Genomic DNA, 13,627 nt, shown 5'->3' with positions numbered 1-13,627 from the left:
AACTTACCCAGAAAGCACACTTTTTTGTTCAAGACAGGTGCAGAAGCAATAACTCACTTGAGATGACACCAGCAATCTGTGGCAGTGACAGGACCAGGACTTCAGTCTCTCGAATTCCAGTCCTGTACCTAAATAAAATAAATAAATCAATCATCCTTCCAGTCTACATGAGGATGCAGTTGCAGCAATAGAGCCTTAGATGACAGCTTATTGAGCCACATAGGTTTTCACCTTACAAATCTTCTGTGTGACTTAAACATATCATGATACTTTTAGTAATTAACACCACAAAAGCCAACTCGGGCTTCAGGGCTTTTCTCTTTTGGTTGGGTTACTTTTCCTTACAAGTTTTTTCAATCCAGTGTCCTATGTGGAATCACGAAAGGCTGGACCAGCCAAATGAGGAGTTAAAAAAAGAGGTGAAGCAGAACAGGATCATTCTAATTCAGCACTGCCATAATCTTCCCCATTGTGAAATGACAGCCTTGCCAGCTGCTGGCAATTCAGCCAGAATACTTTGTGTATTTGATGTTGAGCAAGTGTCCCCTATAGGATAGGTAAAAGAAAGACCTTTTTCCTTGCAAGGCACAGCTTCCTCCCTGCCGACTTCCCACACATATGGGACTGTAGAAACCAAAGTCCTGTACTTAGCCCACTGTAGTCCAAATTGCTATTTTCTCCTTGAAACACCTGATTAAATAAAAAACAGAGAGAATCCTTTTCACTCTAGTAGCAATGTCATCAGTTCTTCAGGGAAAACAGGTGTGTTGGTGGATGACGAGCTCAACATGAACTGGCAATGTGCGCTTGCAGCCCAGAAAGCCAACTTTATCCTGGGCTGCATCAAAATAAGTGGGACCAGCAGGGCAAGGGATGGGATTCCGCCCCTCTCCTTTCCTCTTGTGAGACCTCACCTGGAGCCTTGCATTCAGGTCTGGAGTCCTCAGCACAGGAATGACATGGAGCTGTTGGAGTGAGTCCAGAGCAGGCCATGGAGATGATGTTAGGGCTGGAGCACCTCCAGTACCGAGGACAGGCTGAGAGAGTTGGAGTTGTTCAGTCTAGAGAAGGCTCTGGTGAGACCTTATAGCAGCCTTCAAGTACCTAAAGAGCCTACAGGAAAGCTGAGGAGGTGCTCTTTATCAAGGAGTGCAGGGACAGGATGAGGCAGAATGGTTTTAAGCTGAAAGAGGGGAGGTTTAGTTTAGATAGTAGGAAGAAATGCTATCCTGTAAGGGTGGTGAGGCACTGGCACAAGTTGTCCAGAGTTGTGGATGCCCTGTACCTGGAGGTGCTGAAGGCCAGGTTGGATGAGGCTTTGAGCAACCTGATCCAGTGGGAGATGAACCTGCCCATGGCAGCAGGGTTGGAACTGGATGATCTTTAAGGTCACTTCCAACCCAAACCATTCTATGATTCTATCATACAGCCCTCCCACACACTGCACAGCAACAACAAAGCCTTCAGCATTTAGGGCAGAGTGCCTTAACTGTGCAGCCACAACCCACAGTGCTTAAGACTGAAGAAAAGGTAAATGGCAATATAAAGAAGAAAAAGCTTCAATTCATTTTGTGTAAACAAGTACAGAAGCACATTTTCCCTAAAAAGCAGCAGGAGCAAACACTGAATTTATGTGACCAATCTGCTGAATTCCCACAGGAATTCAACAGCAACTTTGTGCACCCACCCCCCATTATTTTATCCCAAGCAAAAGTTTTGCTCACTAGATAATCCACAAAAAATTATCCAAGACCCCCCAATATTTACATGAGAAACAGGTTTTCTTCTTTTTTGTGTAGTGGCCAGCTTGTCTGCCAGTACGTTAAGATTTTGAGTCAGCAGATTTGGAGCTTTAAGAGTAAACCATGCAGCAGCGTAACCTGCAGCAACAGGTAAAGTGATGCAAAGCCACAAGCAACAGTCTTGCAACAGAATACCAAAGGATTATCCTCTCCAGCTCTGAAAGACAAATGACACAGGCTTGTCTTGACATTTACACAGCAGGAAAAGCTGTGAGCAACCCAACAGTTCAGCATTTAGAGTTACTTAAAATTAATGCACAACAGTAGTTCCTCATTGTTTTCATTCACTGCTTGGGGGAAAAACCTGGCAGCAGAAAAGAAAGCCCCCAAAATGGTACTAAACAAAAGCACTTGTGTTCTCAAATAAGAAGTGCCAGCTGCCTCAATCTCTGGAGTTTCAGCTTCCTTAAGATCTATTTGTGCCACAGCATACGAAAGATACTGAGATTTGGATGCTGCAGTCACCACTAGCCAGAAGAACCCAATGTTCAAAGAGGTGAAGTCACGGACATCCCATCTGCCAGGGTTAATGGGTTTCCCTGCCAGGCTGCTGCTTCTCATGAAGCTTGTAGGAACAGATTTGCCTACAGGAATGCTGGGAATGAGCTCAGTGATAAGACAAGGGGTAACAGTTTTAATATGAAAGAGGACAGATTTAGGTTAGATATTAGGGAGAAATGTTTTCCTGTGAAGGTAGTGAGGCACTGGCACAGGTTGCACAGAGAAGTTGTGGATGCCTCATCCCTGGAGATGTTCAAGGCAAGGTTGGATGGGGCTTTGAGCAACCTGATCCAGTGGGAGGTGTCCCTGCCCAAGGCAGGGGGGGTTGGAACTGAATGGGCTTTGAGGTCCCTTCCAACCCTAACCATCTCATGATTCCAAGTAATTGTCTTCCTATTCCCTACCCTGCATAACCTTGGCAAAGCTGGTGAACAGAGTAGTAAGCACCAAGATGGGACAGAGCTGATGCCACATGACTTAAAGGGAGGCTTGGGGAAGCTACAGCTGAAGTGAGTCACAGACCAAGGCCCAGGTCAAGCTCTTTAAACACATGGCATTTTCATGAGTGGCATCCAGTTTGAATCCGGTATGTGACTTTATAAGCTTTTAAATATTCAAGAGTCTTTATATATTTGGTTTAAAACTCCTGGACTAAAAATGCCCTCAAATGACAAATAAGAAGGAATGTTAAATAAAAAGAAATTCAAACATTCGATCAGATAGTTATTTTCTCCTCTGGTCTCCAAATTCAAGCTTAAACCAGATTAGGCTGCCTTATTATAGCTAAAAATATTTTAAAATAGACCCACTCTGCTTCAGCTGGGACTTCTGCAAATGTTTTGCACAAACAGGACTGAAAAATCAATCTTTTCACACCAAAACTTTCAGCACCCTTCACTGAGTTATCATACAGGACAAGATGCTGCAAGGCAGTGCACACACACCCCCCTCCCCGAGTCTCCATCTGCTGAAATGCCAGAAGCTACACAAATTCTTGACCTTCCAGAGACCACAAATGATGTCACAGGGCAACAGACAGCCCAGTGCTTCACAGCCTACTGACCCACCAGCCAGGAGAGATTCACGAGTGTCCATGGTTCACAGACTCTGTTTCTCCAAGAATGGCTTGTCCTCTTTTCACTCCTTCCCCTGGCAAGTACAGTTAGGCACCCCACAACCCTTAAAAATCAATAGAGAACTGTGAGCTCATCTCCACTGATGGAATTCTTGCAAGGTTTTGCTTCATTCCAAACCACTCTCCCTTTCAAGACATCCACCTGCTTTACTTTAGAGGGTTCGACACAAGTGTGAAGTCTTAGCTAAGTTAATTAAGACAAGGGATAATGATTTGAAGATGAACAAGGGCAGATTTAGATTAGATATTAGGAAAAAAATTTTTCCTGTGAAGGTGGGGAGGCAGTGGCACAGGTTGCCCAGAGAAGTCATGGACACCCTGTACCTGGAGGTGTTCAAGGCCAGGTTGGACGAGGCTGACAGCAACCTGATCCAGTGAAAGGTGTCCCTGCCCATGGCAGGGGGGTTGGAACTGGATGATCTTTCAGGTCCCTTCTGACCCAAACCATTCTATGATTCTATGAATTGTTTATTCATCACGTGCAGAGCTGATGTTAAAGGAACAATCGATAGGGGCAGAGCTCTGCAAACTATGCACAGATGCAGGGTCTCAACCTTATCCTTCGCATGCTGCCCTGCAGCACAAAATCCTCTTCTACCACCACAGCCCATATTAAGCTGTAGGAGAAAACACAAGTGAGTTGAAAAGAACAAAAGTTTCAGGTAAGAGCTTACACCCAAGTCACACACACATCCCGCCAATGGCAAGTGAAGGCAGGGCTAATAAAGAAAATTCACCACTGTAATTAAGGAACTTTTCAGAATATTCAAGGTTTTAATTTGAACAGACATTTCTACTGTGTTCTCAACATATCTACAGCAAAGTTTACAGCCACTTTGTACCTGTTTTTTCCCTCGTCCAAATGGCTGAGCAATTTGAGCCATGACCGTTTTTCTCCATTTGTTCCTTTCTTTTGCAATATATTGAAAACCGCAGCAGCTGGAATTCTGTACACATACAGCATATATCTAACAACAGCACACAACTCTCAGCTCTGTTACTTATTTCATTTAAAAAAAAAAATAAAAATCAAGACTGATGCAGCAGCCAAGTCCAATTAACAATCCCAGATGTTTAGACAGAAGTGCACTCATCACTTAGGTTTGCGCTAGTTAACAGATACATAGCACACATCACGCAGTGCTGGTCAGTGGCACAGTCACAGAAGGAGTGCTAGAATGGACATTTTTCCTCATACAGGAGCCCACATGGGATAGAACTTTCCAAGGCTTTAGCAAAGCATACGTTAGGCGCCAATATGCTGTACAGTGCAATTTCTTATATGGAACATGGACAACAGTGCACTTAAACCAGTCACCACATTCAAGAATTAGATCAATACAATCAAAATATTGAAAGTACATATTATATTCCCTTATGAAAATTGTGCAAGTTAGTTCCTTTTCCCTTTTTTTCTTTTTTTGGTAAATGGCAGAGTGTCCACATTGATTGACCCCAGAGTTTGGGGAGGGGGGCCTCAGCGTGCAGCTTATTACACAGCTAGCAATGTGCAAAAGAGAAGTAGGGGTGCCGGCAAGCGTGTAAGGCAGTGTCAGACTGAAGAAATGGAACTGGGCACCTACTACAGTGCTTACAGCTCAGGGAGATGCACATACTCTAAAAACAGGGTGTCAGTGACTTCACAAGGCAGAATCCTGCAAACATCCCCCTCTAAGAGGAAACAAGCTGCTCATCAACATTAAATATGTGAATAAATACAACGGACATGCAGGTAAGCGAGGAAGTGGAGTGCTCCACTGTGTATCACACCAGTAGCCACCAGACTGGAGCCTGTGAATCATGGGGAATGAAAAGAGCAATGTGCAAACAGCCTGACACTGGTCTGTGAACCCTCTTCTCCCAGGAGACATCTTGTCTCAACCCCATCACGTGTAGTACCTTGCAGGACTGCTCCAGGCAGCATCTCCTGAAGGTGATTATTTGCAGGTTAACTAGAGCCTCCAGCTCCTACTGTTTGCTGTGAATACAAGGTGATGTACAGCAGAGGAATCGGGGATGAAAGTGCTGTGGCTGCTCAGAACAACACTAATGTTTTCACATGAAAGCTGTGATCCACACTAAGCCAAGGCAAGCACACAGCCCGTGGGTGTGGATTCAGTCCTGAAACAGAACTCGAGGATGAAATGCCAGCTCAGAGAGCATTTTCTGCCTTTTGTTAGCTGTCACAGCTGGTTACCCAATTTCCTCAGATGCCTGCAGTTTGTATGAGACTAGAGCAGCCAGGCAATTAGATCAAAAAAACCCCTCTTTGCTTCTCTATTATTTAGCTCAATATATAATTACTATGTTAGGAAATTGCATAACCTTTAAGAGTGTTTTATGTATCATCTATTATGGGGAAAACAGTGCCTTCGGAGTCCTTCCCAGCTGGCTGGCACTTACGTATTTCAGATGTAAAGGAACAGAATGAATTCTGAATTGGATAGGGATACAACATCCAGGCAGGTGCAGATCCCACAGACCTAATTTTAAAGGGTGAACAATAATTTTAATGTCTTACATTTGCAATCTACCCAGAAGGCAACTCCAGAAGCCCTGGTTGGGAGGTTGGTGGGAGGCATGGTCTACTTGTGCCTCCTCTGTTACTCAGTAAAGATCACCAGCCACCCTAAGAATTGCTCCCTATGTCAGACTTGATGTAGTAAACAGGACTGTTTCTCTCCAAACCCCAAAAAATAAATGGGTATTACAAGCAGAGGGAATTATTTTTCCCCCTTAAGTGAGTAATGGTTTAAAGGGGATCTTTTTATTTTTCAAGCCACACGACTTTAGAACTAAGCTTAGGTTGGTTAAGAAGAAAATAATTAAGGAAATAAGGACTGAAGCAAAAAGTGTTAAGGTAACACTTTATCAAATAATTTTATAGTGTTTCCTTGGTTATAGAATATATTTAGTGATTACATGACTTTAGCAAAAAATTATTCTCCAGATACTTCTATGACAACTGGAGACTCTCCATTGTCACATCTATCTTTCTTTACGTGAAGTGACTTTAAATAAAGGCAGTTTCATTCCAAAACAGCATAAAGTGTCATGGAAGCTCAACAGTTTCCAAAGAGATCAACAGTGACCTAACACAGCTCCATTTATTTCAGTAGAAACAGGCTAACAGCAAGCACCTTTTAAGATAATCCCAGTCACATGCACTGTTGTTAATTCAAGTCTTCTCAGTCATCTACAGCTATGAATGGATTCAAGCTGAACAAATGTCTAGGTGAGTTAATATTTCACACTCTCTTATCTGCCCAATTAAAAAAAAAAAATTCTAGCAAAATCTCTGATTTCGTAAAAAAAAAAAGAAGCAAATTGCAGCCACAGAAACAGAAAGATCAGGTACAAAATACAAGGCTACTTGAGAAAAAGCTTATCCCTAAAGTCTTTAAGCAGTTTTAGCAGCTACAAACGATCTAAACTATTAACATTTTTGTAGTGTGATGGCCTCTTAATCTGCAGCAGCTACCTGACATGTTAGATCATCTTAGCTTTCAACTTCTGCTTTTAATGATTCACAAAAGATATAGTGAGAATGTGAGAGGAAAAAGTGCACCAGGTGGAGCAAAAGCGTTTTGTTGAGCTGTAGGTTAAGTGCTGCTCTTGCACTATAGCAACGCTGTAAGGCTGATCAAATGTACAAAAGCAGCCAGTGCAGTCCAAAGGTTCAAGAAGGCAGCCTGGCTCTAGTTAAAAGGACAGCTCTGAGCCACTGCTCTGCCAGTGAACACCTCTGCCAACTCCTTAACCTTTTTGTTTTCCAGGTAGAATAAAAAAAAACCGAAAAGGTTGTTATTTCTTAGGAGATACTTGCCCATGAGGAAGAATTCCACCTGAAGATCATGGCTTAAACATTAGCAGCAGAATCCCTACTTCAGTTCTGTATTGCACTGAAATTTCTTGTTCTGGTTTGGTATTCAACTTAACTGCTCCCAAGCCAACGCTTAACACAAAAACTCAAGTGCCAGATGTGAAGGCTACTGAGAGGATCATACAGACTGGTAGAACCTGTAGTTGGATTATATAATTTTCTAGTTTTTCTAGGAAACTAAAGACCTAAGCTGCCTTACTTACTCTTGGAGAGAGAAAAGGTGCTTCAGACAAAATACCTTTACCTATCTATACATAACTTTGTATTTTGATCCTGCCAAGTGTTTAGAGAGTTCAACAAAACCAGACAAAAGTCCAAAGCAAGTTTAAAACATCCTGTCTCTTGGCCCATCCTGGTCATCCATACAGTTGAGTGGAGGTAAGAGTTCCAGCTTCTGCTGACACCAGACAATTTTGAGACAGAAAAGCTGCCAAGAGAGGACACTTATGCCCAGTTGAGTACATCTTCTGTAAACAAAACAAAAATCCCTCCCAAAAAGCAGGGAGATACATAATGTGAACGTTTCAGCAGTGGGAGGACTGGGGGTTAACTGTACCCAGAGAGCTCTGCAACACATGCATTTTCCATGTTCAGTCTTTAACGTAAAGAGGACTGGAAAGGAAAGACCCGAGGCAAAGCCCTGCCAGCTCACAGGTTTTCCTGCATCCTATCATCTGTTTCCATCTCTGCTAGCTGCCGCCTCAATGCATTAACCTTTGCCTGCAGTTCTTTGTTGTATTTTATAATGTTGATCATTTCTTCATGGGCTTCATCTAGGAACTTGGAAGGCCTGTTCCACCGAAGAAAGACACCTGAAAGCACAGAGGCAGAAGCGTTTCTTGTTATGAGAAGGAAACATTGCTCACCAGCTCTCAAGTAATGTGCAGACAGTTTACGCATTTTTTCCTTATCCTCGCCCCTAAATAGCATTTAGAAATACTGATCTTCTTCTCAGAGTTCACCATTATTTTAAACAAGGCTAATAATAAAAAAATTAAGGGTTTTTATTTCTTTTTCCCCTCGTATATTGATCCAACCACATTAAATACCCATCCTACTATCACAGCCTACTTGCTTCACTGTAATTAGTTCTTAAGCGTACATGGGATGGAGAAAGTTTCTGCAGCAGGAAACCTACTGCACAGATTATCCTGGCCAACACGGGTCAGTCACGATGAAAGAGAAGTCTTGGTTGATAAAGTAAAAAAAGCCTAAGGCCTGCCCAACACTCATAAATTATATTGTATCACTGCAGAAATACTGTGCTAAGATGTTAAGTGTTACTAGTAAGGCTTCCTGGCAGCAAGCAGCATGTCACCAGACCTTAGAAGGAGAAAGCATTACGCCTCTGGAGATGGTACATGCCAAAAATATTTTGGAACTGATTTCAAAGTGAGTGAGATCACCATCAGCTGAGACAAACTAAGCACGGAGCAGAGACAACAGGAGTGAATGCTTAAGAAGTAGCCACAATGTATACATTGTAACTGAAAAAGCAAACCTGGCTTACCTTCCCAGAGCTGCAGGCTCTGCGGGGCAACAGAGGGCCAGATGACAAGGCTGTTGGCCTCATAAAGAGGATTCTGGAATTTGCTCAGCTCTTCAGACCTGTTCACCCAGGACCACAGGGACATAGTCTTTTGCGGTAGCTTCAGTTTAGACCTAACAAACCCATAGGGACAAGTTAGCTTTTGCTTTTACACTGTAAAGGCTTGTTTTGTTTTGCCAGGATCCCACAGACTAGAATGCCACAAGCTTTCCCATGTGCTACTATCCCAGACAATTCAGGCTAATCCTTTAAATACATCTGAACAACATGGCACAGGGTATAAACATAAAGCAATTTACTCAACCTAGCTGATTACAATTAATTCAAAGAAAAGATTGGTAAATAACATTTGTAAGCTGGGTGGAAGCAAGTTATCTTCTATCCGGATGAAGTCCCATCCCAAAAATGGCTTGACTGCCAAGTTTCAAAAGGGACTGAACTCCTGTCTTAAGATAGAGCTGGAAGGTGTTGTAGGTCTGCATCAGGTAAGGATTTTAGTACAATTCTCAGAGCACATTAAGCAGTGTTATTGCTGGAATTGTGCAACAGGAAGGTCTGATGAGGTCCCTCTGGTGGCAGGAAGCATAAGGGCACAGAGAGAAAACTGCTGTTTTCCTGGGTCAAACCCATCTCTAAGAGTTACATAGGGGTCTCTATTCCTTAACGCTTCAGCAAACCTCATTCTGCTTGCACTAGCAAATTGAACTGCCGCCCAGGCAGAACACTTGCCATCCCCGTGAGTGCTTCAGGCAGCACAAGCTTAAGAGCAGACAAACATTTTCTGTGGTCACAGGCTGACACACTCAGATGTGACAGTCAGGTTATTACATGTAACATTCAATACTCTTTCAAATTTCATCTTACTGGTTTCAAGTCTAACTTGGTTTTGCAGATGACCAGTTCGGCAGTCCTGCAGAAGGCAGAAGAGTCCCTTCTAATCAAAGATTACTTTAAGGGCAGAAAGGTTTACAGGAAGCCTTAAATTACCTTCCTTTTCCATAACATCGGTTCTATTTTTCCCTTCTACTCATTCAGCGGCCTTGAGTTAAGCAGGAGACCAGACATGATTCTACTGGAGTCAGAAGTCCTGAGAACAGAGCTGTCAAGTTCAAAACAGGAATCCAAACCTCTCTGGCAGCTACCGTGTGCCATGGGAGGTTCCACTCTTCCAGGACCCCACCCTGTTTGCTACTCCCCTACTTGGGATATGCCCACAGCTGCCCCACTGGTATAGCACAGCATATAACCCAGGGGAGGATTCAGAAGCTCGGTTTTGGTCTGCTCAGGTACCTTAAAATGCCAACAAGCTTGTAAGCAAGCTCAGCACAGGCCTATCATAGCCTGACAAGGTAGACTCCAGCAGAATACAGTCCTGGCTGCTCCCTTTCAAAGTTGCACAAGCATCCATCTGAGAGCTCGCAGCATTTGCTGAGAACCTCAGACAGTGCAGATTGCCCACATACATTTCCTCAAGTCATGGGTGACAGCTGGAGGGTTTTTTGGTCCTTCTTTTGAAGTTGTACTACTGCATGGCCCAAAAGACCTCAAACCTAACCAGGATGCTCATAGCCAACCAATCAAAGCTTTTGCCAACTGGTAACTGTGAGACAGATCCTTCTGAAATAAACTCTTCCATGTTTGCAGCTTCCATGTTTGCATCATCCAGTTAATGGATGATGCAAAAAGCAAACCCTTCCTTTCCTGGGGGTGTTGGGACCACAGGCTACAAAATCATGTTCTTACCTGACAGCTAAAGTTAAGAACAAGACTTTCCAGCTTGGCTTCTACCTGCCTTGACCTCCTCCAGGCCTGCGTGGACAAGCTTGCTTCCCACAGTTATGACTCACATCACTGTTGAATTCTAGCTGTTTGTTCTCTTACAGAAAGAGTTTCTGTGTAAGAGACTATATAAACTGGTGATGTGTGTAGGTTTTTAAAGGACACACAGGGAAACAGAAAAAGCAGTCTACAGAATTAGCTTGCACTTGGAGAAGACTAATTCAACTCTCTGACCAAGCCACAAATTTCTTTAGCTACTGTCCCCACCCTCACTTGTAAGTGGGACACACTTCCTAACTTTGCAACAGACTACATTACTACAATAAGAGATGGTCACCGGTGCTAGGACAGACCACAAAAAAAAGCACCCTCACCCTTTTTCAAAACAAGAGACTTTTCTTGTCAGATGCAGCCCAATACTTATAGGACTCAAAGCAAGCATCCTCACCAACCTTTCATTTTCATTGTTTCCCAGGAATGTCCCAAACTGTGAAGCATAAGCATGTTCAAAGAGCATGATGAGGAACTGTTCATTGAATTCAAAAGAGCAAGGGAACTGACGAAGGATTTGCCACACACAGTCCAAAAAAAGGAGAAACACCGGGGCTTCCCACTTCTGCTTGCTATTTGAATAGGCTGATTGGGCACAGCGCTGCTGAAAAGGGTGACCCGCCTACACATAAAAAAACAGAGACAGCATCATAAACAAAGTAGTGGCTGTGAGTACATGTATCAAAAAGATTTCAGCGCTAGTTCTGTCCATGCAACTATGCTGTTACTACTCTTTTCTACAACCATAGTTTTGTCAGGCATCCAGTAACAAACTGCTAGTAACCACAAGCAACTTTGCTGCCTTTTTCAGGCTATGTAAGTAGCCAAGAACAAACTGGCATAGGTGCACTGAAGGATCAGGCTGAGGACACTTACTGAGAGCATAGAAAGAACAGAGCTCTCTGGTGGTGAGACACTGGAACCGGTTGCTCGGAGAAGCTGTGGGTGCCCCGTCCTTGGAAGTGTTCAAAAGGCCAGGTTAGACGAGGCTTTGAGCAACCTGGCCTAATGGAAGGTGTCCTTGCCCATGGCAGAGAGGTTGGAACTGGATGATCTTTAAGGTCTCTTCCAACCAAAACCATTCTATGATTCTAAGGTTTTGTAATTTAGTCTGAATAGCTTTCTCTAAAGATACTTTCATCCTGAGCACACAAAACAGGCAGTTCCCCCAAACCCAAAAAACTACCGTGAGAGGTAGAGCCTCCATGATTGCCAGAGGTACAAATGACTCTGTTAAGGATGTTGCTCTTAGGACAAAGGCCATTCACACTAAGCAGGGCTGCAACAAGGCCCAACCTGTTTGCTGCCTCTCAGGCTATTTCTCAATACAACTGTCACTGGAATAGATTGCTGCTTGGTCCATTGACATTTCTTACCTGTAACCACTCCCTCACAACAAGAGATTCAAAGCCACGTATGGTCCTGCACCTTGGATCCAAGATAATCTGTGCCAGAGAAGTTACCTGGAGTGTTGAATCAGTTCCTTCAGTCCCATGGACCAACACTGATGCACCTTCCCTGTGAGAAAGGTGGAAAGGAATAAGAATGTGAATAAGCAGAACCCCTTCTAAGGACTTCTGCATCCCAGTGGATGTCATTATACCCCAGTGTTGCTACCCTGAGAGTGCTGAGGTTTTGCTGGCTCTTTCCTCCTCCTTCCTGCCCCACCCCATATGGAAGCATACCACCTTCTCCGCCTGGACCCTCACCAATACTAACCAGAGCTCTGCATCACTTCAGCCTTAGTTTCTTGCTAAGCATTCTGGAAATTCAAACCCTTTGCCACATTGATGGAAGATGCAGTGAGATCTTTTCTGTCATTCTCATTCTTTTCTGAATTGGTGCTCCTTTGAGTTATAGCATGGAAATGCATTTCAAAATTTGCTTGTGTCATTTATTGTTTTGCTAAATACTCTGAACTCTTCCCACAACACTGCAACGAAGAGATCATCCCCCCAGATGCTCTGCAAAACAATACTATGAGATTCTTGCTTAAGCCTGGGTTTAATTGTATTTGGGTCTCAGCTGGCATTTACTGCAACAGAAGTAAGCCAATAAGGAAAGAAAGGCAGAGCTTGGCCTCCACAAAAGCAGAAGAGTTAGTGTGCTGAACAAGGAAGCTTGTCAAGGAGCCAAGCACAAAGGGTTCTCACTCACCAGCCAGCACAAGTGAATCAGCAAAACAACCTGAGGAGCAGAGGGAGCTCAGAGGGTTTGGGGCAGGAAGGTTTTGCACATTGCTAGGCGCCCATGTGCTGTCACTCCCCACAGTCCAGTGGGGACTGTCCAGGGTGGCCGATTCCCTCCTCTCTTCTCCATCCTAGGCTGTATGTGAATACAATATCAGAATCTCACCCACATGCTCTTGAAGGAAGGACTGGATGGTATTAACGGACATTTATTCCCCTAACTCCTCCCATACCATGATGCAATATCTCACTTCTGTGAACACCCTTACACCCAGAAAGGGAGCTAACTGCAGGTTGTATTTGTTTCCATGTTGAGATCCCAAGTAAGCAGCAAACTGCAGGTAAGATCAATCCACCAAGCAAGTGGCTCCGCAGATATTACTTGTTTTTTGAAGTGAAAAAGTATCAGAATCTGTACCTTAAGCATTGCATCATCTTTGTCTATAGTCCTACACTTAAAACAAACCCCATGCCTCTATGATGTAGGTCATGTTCAGATACTTTCTCTCCTCCTCCCATAGGCAGTGGAGATAAAGATGCTGCTTAACAGCCAAGCACAGCTGCAAAAGGCTAACTGCAAGCCTATGCTCTTCCCAAAGTGGGGCTCACCAGGATAAGACCTTTCATCTTTCAGGCCCCTCACCTTAAAGATGCTGGAATGGATCTGCATGGAAAAGAGATACTGGAAGATCTCAGCCATTCCCTTATTGTGGCCAATATAACTGAACCATCCTTGTC

General features: G+C 43.6%; 1 protein-coding gene across 1 annotated transcript in view; it reads right to left on the bottom strand.

Annotated features, from left to right (window-relative positions):
• Nucleotides 1-36: 36 nt before the first annotated feature.
• The window catches only part of MTMR9 (myotubularin related protein 9), a 35,448-nt gene continuing 21,857 nt past the window's right edge, over nt 37-13,627 (bottom strand). The window contains exons 7-10 of the mRNA XM_009562569.2: nt 12,077-12,218; nt 11,102-11,322; nt 8,832-8,983; nt 37-8,133 (exon numbers count right to left, since the gene is read on the bottom strand). Coding sequence (XP_009560864.1) covers nt 7,970-8,133; nt 8,832-8,983; nt 11,102-11,322; nt 12,077-12,218 — 679 coding nt within the window. The 3' untranslated portion in view covers nt 37-7,969. The remainder of the gene's footprint in view (nt 8,134-8,831; nt 8,984-11,101; nt 11,323-12,076; nt 12,219-13,627) is intronic.

Source organism: Cuculus canorus, chromosome 3 (genome assembly GCF_017976375.1).
Source record: "Cuculus canorus isolate bCucCan1 chromosome 3, bCucCan1.pri, whole genome shotgun sequence".
In the NCBI taxonomy this organism is placed as follows: domain Eukaryota; kingdom Metazoa; phylum Chordata; class Aves; order Cuculiformes; family Cuculidae; genus Cuculus; species Cuculus canorus.
Note: the sequence above shows the minus strand (reverse complement) of the source record. Positions and strands in the feature narration are given on the sequence as shown.